At 38.5% G+C, this 5,668-nt stretch overlaps 2 protein-coding genes across 3 annotated transcripts in view; one reads left to right on the top strand and one right to left on the bottom strand.

Annotated features, from left to right (window-relative positions):
- The window catches only part of cant1b (calcium activated nucleotidase 1b), a 9,860-nt gene extending 5,883 nt beyond the window's left edge, over positions 1 to 3,977 (top strand). For both annotated transcript variants that reach the window (XM_010776664.1, XM_010776663.1), the window contains exon 5: positions 2,837 to 3,977. In XM_010776664.1, coding sequence (XP_010774966.1) covers positions 2,837 to 3,207 — 371 coding nt within the window. In that variant the 3' untranslated portion in view covers positions 3,208 to 3,977. The remainder of the gene's footprint in view (positions 1 to 2,836) is intronic.
- Positions 3,978 to 4,045: 68 nt separating this feature from the next.
- Positions 4,046 to 5,668, bottom strand: part of ogal (O-GlcNAcase like) — a gene marked incomplete at its 5' end in the record, with an annotated part of 6,289 nt that continues 4,666 nt past the window's right edge. The window contains one exon of the mRNA XM_010776673.1: positions 4,046 to 4,485. Coding sequence (XP_010774975.1) covers positions 4,349 to 4,485 — 137 coding nt within the window. The remainder of the gene's footprint in view (positions 4,486 to 5,668) is intronic.

The raw sequence follows: 5,668 nt of genomic DNA, 5'->3' as shown, positions 1-5,668 counted from the left end.
AAGGTAACACCGCACATGTTTCATACCGGTAATACACGCTGTATTTGGAAGCGCAAATACAAATATCTATGGATTATAACAAAAGAAGGCACACTTTTATACAGTAAAGCACATGGAAATGTTAGCAGATACATTGAATTCTTTCTACTCTAATATCTGTGTGTGTGAAAAAATTGTGTGTGTCTGCCCATCATTCAGTGTTAGCTTAGTAACTTTTCATTGAAGCTGGGTTACTAAAGCCAGTTGATAGACTGAAATGTTTGTCTCTATGAAACCCGATGTACTTTGATTGTTTTCTTCAGGTTGTATCTTCCTGGTCGAATTGCACTTATTGCAAGTCGCTTTGAATCAAAAGCGGTCAGCTAAATGCAATGTAATGTAATGTTAATGTTTATACTGTACACTGGATATTATTTCATGATGATTTTGTATGTTGAATAAAAGGCACATACTTCCCTGAAGTCCAGGTTTATAGCATCCATTTGCAGATCGAAGTCAATATGATCTTCCTAATGTTCCATCGCGCTTGAAAAAAGATACTGTGAGATGTATGACTTAGTGTTGTACATTCCATCACTGGAAAGCAAGTCAAAAATCATTGACATGAGGGCCGGAGGAGAGCGTCAGGTTGCTGATGCAGGGGAATCCTTAAAGAAATGGCTTCAATGGTATTCTGTGATCAATACACCAGCAGGCAAACAGATGGGCTTAACTGCTTAAGGCATTTCTCTGTTACTGATTTATGTTCTGCATACTCGCAAAAGTGTCTGTTTTGCACAAGTCATTTAGTCTTAAACCCATATTTTTTCCTTTGCCAGGTAAGAGGAGATTTATTTTCACTACAGCTTTAGTCGTTATCGATGCCACGCCAGCCGCTGTTACAAGAATCGCTTTAAGCAAGTTGGCAATTTGTTGTTTCGCACTGGTTAATCGGTTGTCCGTATTTTGCCTATCAGAAAAATAATCTAAAAAGCTAACTATGGTGATGTTTACTTATAGGTCTGCATTGCTCGCACAACCGAAGTTTAAAAAGGCTGCTCCTGCCGCCGGCCAACAGGAGTATAATGGCACACAGCCCAGCGGTGTGATGGTGGGGGTCTGATAACAACAGAACACTGTTTCATGAGCTGGGGGAGCTAATCTGTTGGGGCATATTTACTCATTATTGATAAAATCACAATCACTGTGGTAGGTTAGCAGAGTGGGTTTGTATCAGACTGTAACTGTATATTATTTCGCTTTGACATGTAGGATGCTCTTCTTTTTTTTATTTTCTTGTACTATTATTGAATCTCTGCAGCCCAAATTTCATTATTAATGTTTTAAACCGGTACTGTAATTGAAACATTTGACAATAACAAACCTTTGTAGGGTCACAACCATTTGTTCAGGACTAGCTTTACTGTATCTGCAGTGATCAGGTGTCTTCTGATCAAGAGTTCTGGATATGTATCAATTAAGTTAGAGAAAATGTTACTGTATAACATGTATTCTCTATACATTCTCGTATCCCTAATACACACATGAAGATAGGAAGATCATGTTTCTTCAACTCTGGAATCAATGTGTTCATCATAAACTCGACCAATTACAAATGCTTACAATGTGTGATCACCATGAACTAATGCAGGACTTCATTTGCATTGTTCAGTATTGATGTTCTTCTGTATCATGTATTTTTGGACATGCATTAGTCATGGATGATGAATGTTTTAGCATGTTTGCATATACTGTTGTTACCCAACGGATTTTGTTAGTACTGATTCATTTGGCAGTAACTATTTTTAAGAGCCGCATATATTTTAGATCTTTTCTATTAGCGTATTATGTTCTAGATATTTATTATTAGCAATCTCTTATCAAACATATTTACGAAGGGACTGAAACATGCTTAGCCGATCTCCATTTAGACAACAAATCAAATCAAGTTTTATTTATATAGCACATTTAAAAAAAAAATTTGGTCGAGCCAAAGTGCTGTACATATAATAAAAATACCCTACAGTAAAGACACTTTACAGCAAATACAACAGCACAGTGTGTACAGAATATCAGTATGAGAAAACGACACCCTCTGTCCTTAGACCCTCACATTGTACAAGGAAAAACTTCCGGGGAAAACCCACAGTTTAAAGGGGAAAATGGGAGAAACCTCAGGGAGAGCAACAGAGGAGGGATCCCTCTCCCAGGACGGACAGACGTGCAATAGATGCCGTGTGTAAATTGAAAAGATAATACATTTTAAAGCGTAGGTAGACCAAATGTTTGGAAATGCATGTGTCTATAATAATAAGATCACGCATTTTAAAAGGTTTTTCGCCTGCCGTCTGTCTGCAGACTTGTCAAAGCATTAATTCATGGTTTTTACGGTATCAGTATGTTGTTACTTTGGCATCATTTTGAAACGTGTATTACAATTAAATCACGGTCAAATATGTTCATTGTGTTTTAGTTGTAGCCCCCTTGCGATTCTCTCTCTAGTTTAGCAAACTCAGCCCGACTCAGCCCTGTTTGTTGGCCCCGATAGAACCACGATTTTGTCGGGCCAGAAAAAAGGTGAAAAAGTAGCCCCGGGCCGGAACTAGGCATAGTGGAAACGCAACCAAAAACGGGCCCGGCACGACACGGCACGCTTAAACCGCGCCATGGTGGAAATGCGCCATTAGAGGACATTTTGTGAGTGAATCACACCCAAGGGGTGGGATAGTTGGGAAAAAATATATTTTGAGGAGTAAAAATAACACCCATGAGTGTTACATTTGGTCTCCATAACTCCTCATACTCTTCTTCACTCCTCATACTCTTCTTCACTTCATTACCTCTCCTTGTGCTATAGGCTACCTTATCCATGAGTCAGCAGCGTGGAGCGAGCGTCTGCAGCGCTGGTTCTTCCTCCCTCGGCGTGCCAGTCACAAACACTACGAGGAGGCAGCAGACGAGCAGCGTGCCACCAACCTCCTCCTGTCCTGCCCCGCAGACTTCAGCTCCTTCACAGTGCGGCACGTCGGACCGCTCAACCTCATCCGCGGTTTCTCCTCGTTTAAATTTGTCCCAGGCACAGACGATCAGATCATTCTGGCTCTGAAGTCAGAGGAGTACGCAGGCAGCATCGCCACCTACATCACTGCCTTTACGTTAGACGGCCAGGTGCTGATGCCCGAGACACAGATAGGGAATGTGAAGTTTGAAGGGCTGGAGTTCATTTAAGAGGAGCAGAGCTGAAGGTGTGCAAGGTCTAGGAGATTAAGAAGTGGACTGAATACGTGCAACACTCTTGTTTTAAGTCTTTGTATTAAATTCCCCTCAGTTCTACTGTGCAATAATGACACAAAGCTATATATTTCATAATGATATTGTATAAGAGCAGCAAGAGAGGGCAACAGAGAAGGAGAATGTCATCACCAGGAGAGACAATGGAGTTGACTAATTAAGTTATTTAGCATGAAAGGGTTGATAGAGCTATGCTAGTTATTAAGATATTTAATGGTTTTAAAATCAGACACTACTTATATTGCAGATGAGTCTGGGTCAAACAAACGATATAAATAAGGAGCTGTCAGCGTATGAAACCCCAGGTAATGTGGATCTCTTGCCCTGCAGCCAAACGCTGCTGCTCAGACACTCAGGATAACATACTTTTAAAGGATGGAAATAAATATCCTTTAACTACTTGAAATATCAAACTCACTCAATGCTCTGTGCTTTATCTTACCTGATCAGACACACTGAAATCTCATATATAATTTATATTAATGTAATGGGTTTATTTACTTGATGCATATCAACTTCTGATTCATAAGCTACATGTGATATTTTTTCAACCTCACATTTCTCACTTATTTTAAATAAACTGAATATTATATGCTTCTCAGGCCAATATGTGAAGCACCAGCTATTACATTTAAACCGTAACATTTCTGTAATCATTTTGTATCCTCTCAAAATACAAATATTTAAAATAAATTCTCTTGTTTCAATGTGTGCTATGTATTCAGTCCGACAACAAATAAGAAACTTCAGGTTGGATAAATGTGTTAACATTTATTGTGCTGGGTTAAAACAATTAATTCATCTTAAAAAAGTATCTATACATTTCAAATGTTCTAGAAAATCAGTAGTACATCAGTGTTACCCTTTTTAATTTTATGCAGTAGTTTTTTTTACAAATGTCTTAACAAACTAATGTTACAGTGTTGGAGATGGCTTTAAAATTACACAAATAATTATTTAATACTACTAAGAAATGATGACGGATTACAGTTTGACATGCTGCAAAGTTAGCAAAAAACATTCAAACCTGAGGTAAATCCTTGCGATGATTTTCGCAAAGGCTTGTTCACAAGCTTGTTCACAGGCTTGTTCCCATGGCGATGATGTCCTGAGGAAGCCCGGCCATGGTTATGGGTTTGAAGAAGCCCAGTTTAGGATACAAGTCGAGCATCCTCCGATCGCTGTGCCTCACCTCACAGAACACGCCTCTGGAACCTGAAAGCAATACCAAGATGGTGTTTCAGATGTATTTCAAATTCTAGAATTAGCATTAGGATTGTGTTTGACAGATACAATCGCTCCAAGTTTGAACAAATGTGTGCAGTGTCAGGGGATGCAAAGCTCTGCATCTCAGCAAGAAATACATTTCAACTACAGGAATTATTGATTTCTTCACCTGGATAAATCTAACATCAAATATCATGTTGGCAGGTAGCTGGTGTGACAATGACATAACTCTTTCTCGTGCAGAAAATTGTGTATTTAAGGGAAACCTTACTATAATATCTAAATGAATATGTTTCCTCTTAGCTGAAGTGCTATTTATGAATCAAGTGTGTTCTGGTGTGAGTTACCAGGAAATCATATATCCATCATATTCTCCAATATAATGATACTAGAGGGCACTTGGTTTCTGGTGCTTAAAGTGACAACAGCAATTTCTCTTTCCAGAAACAGAGGATTCAAAATAAGATGCATTTGTGAGAAGTTTCAAGTAGGAACTATTCTTTCTTCTGCTCAGTGTGCATCTTCTAATGCAGGGGTTCCCAACCTTTTTTCCCAAGAGCCCCCCCAAATGACTCCTGTTGGAAGTTGCGCCCACACACACACAAGGGGGCGTGCAACAGCTGTAGTTAAAGTTTAAAAGTCTCAAATGCTAAAACTACTGTCACAAACTGGATGAATGTGAAGTATTTTGTTAAAGGAGGATACAAGTGTAATTAAGGAGCACTATTGGAGTGACTTAATTAATTTGGATTCCCGCTGCATGAAAAAATTAAAGGACAGTGGAAACAATTCACAAAGGGATTAAACTGTTTAAAACACATGCTCAAAGTAAGCCGGATTTTGCCGATGTGTTTATGTGGATTCAAAAGTCGTAAATAATCTACAAAATGGAGGAGACCGATCTGATTGGAGCAACTGTGACTAATAATCCAACTGAAACCGGCATGGACAATGACTATGTTTTAAAAAATGCGCTTATCCAGAAAATCCTGGTTTGGACACTTTATGGGCAGAAGAAACATTTCTATTATTACTTTTTTTATTATTATTATTTATTAAAGAAAGAATTCTAAATTTCTGTCTTTTTATGCCTTTATTAGCTACTAACTTAATTAATTAATCAATTATCTATTATATTTTATTGTAATGTAGAGACAGGCCCCCCCCCCCC

This window comes from Notothenia coriiceps, unplaced genomic scaffold (genome assembly GCF_000735185.1).
Source record: "Notothenia coriiceps isolate Sejong01 unplaced genomic scaffold, NC01 NC01_scaffold00017150, whole genome shotgun sequence".
Classification (NCBI taxonomy): Eukaryota; Metazoa; Chordata; class Actinopteri; order Perciformes; family Nototheniidae; genus Notothenia; species Notothenia coriiceps.
The sequence above is the reverse complement of the archived record's forward strand: the minus strand, read 5'-3'. Positions and strand labels throughout refer to the sequence as shown.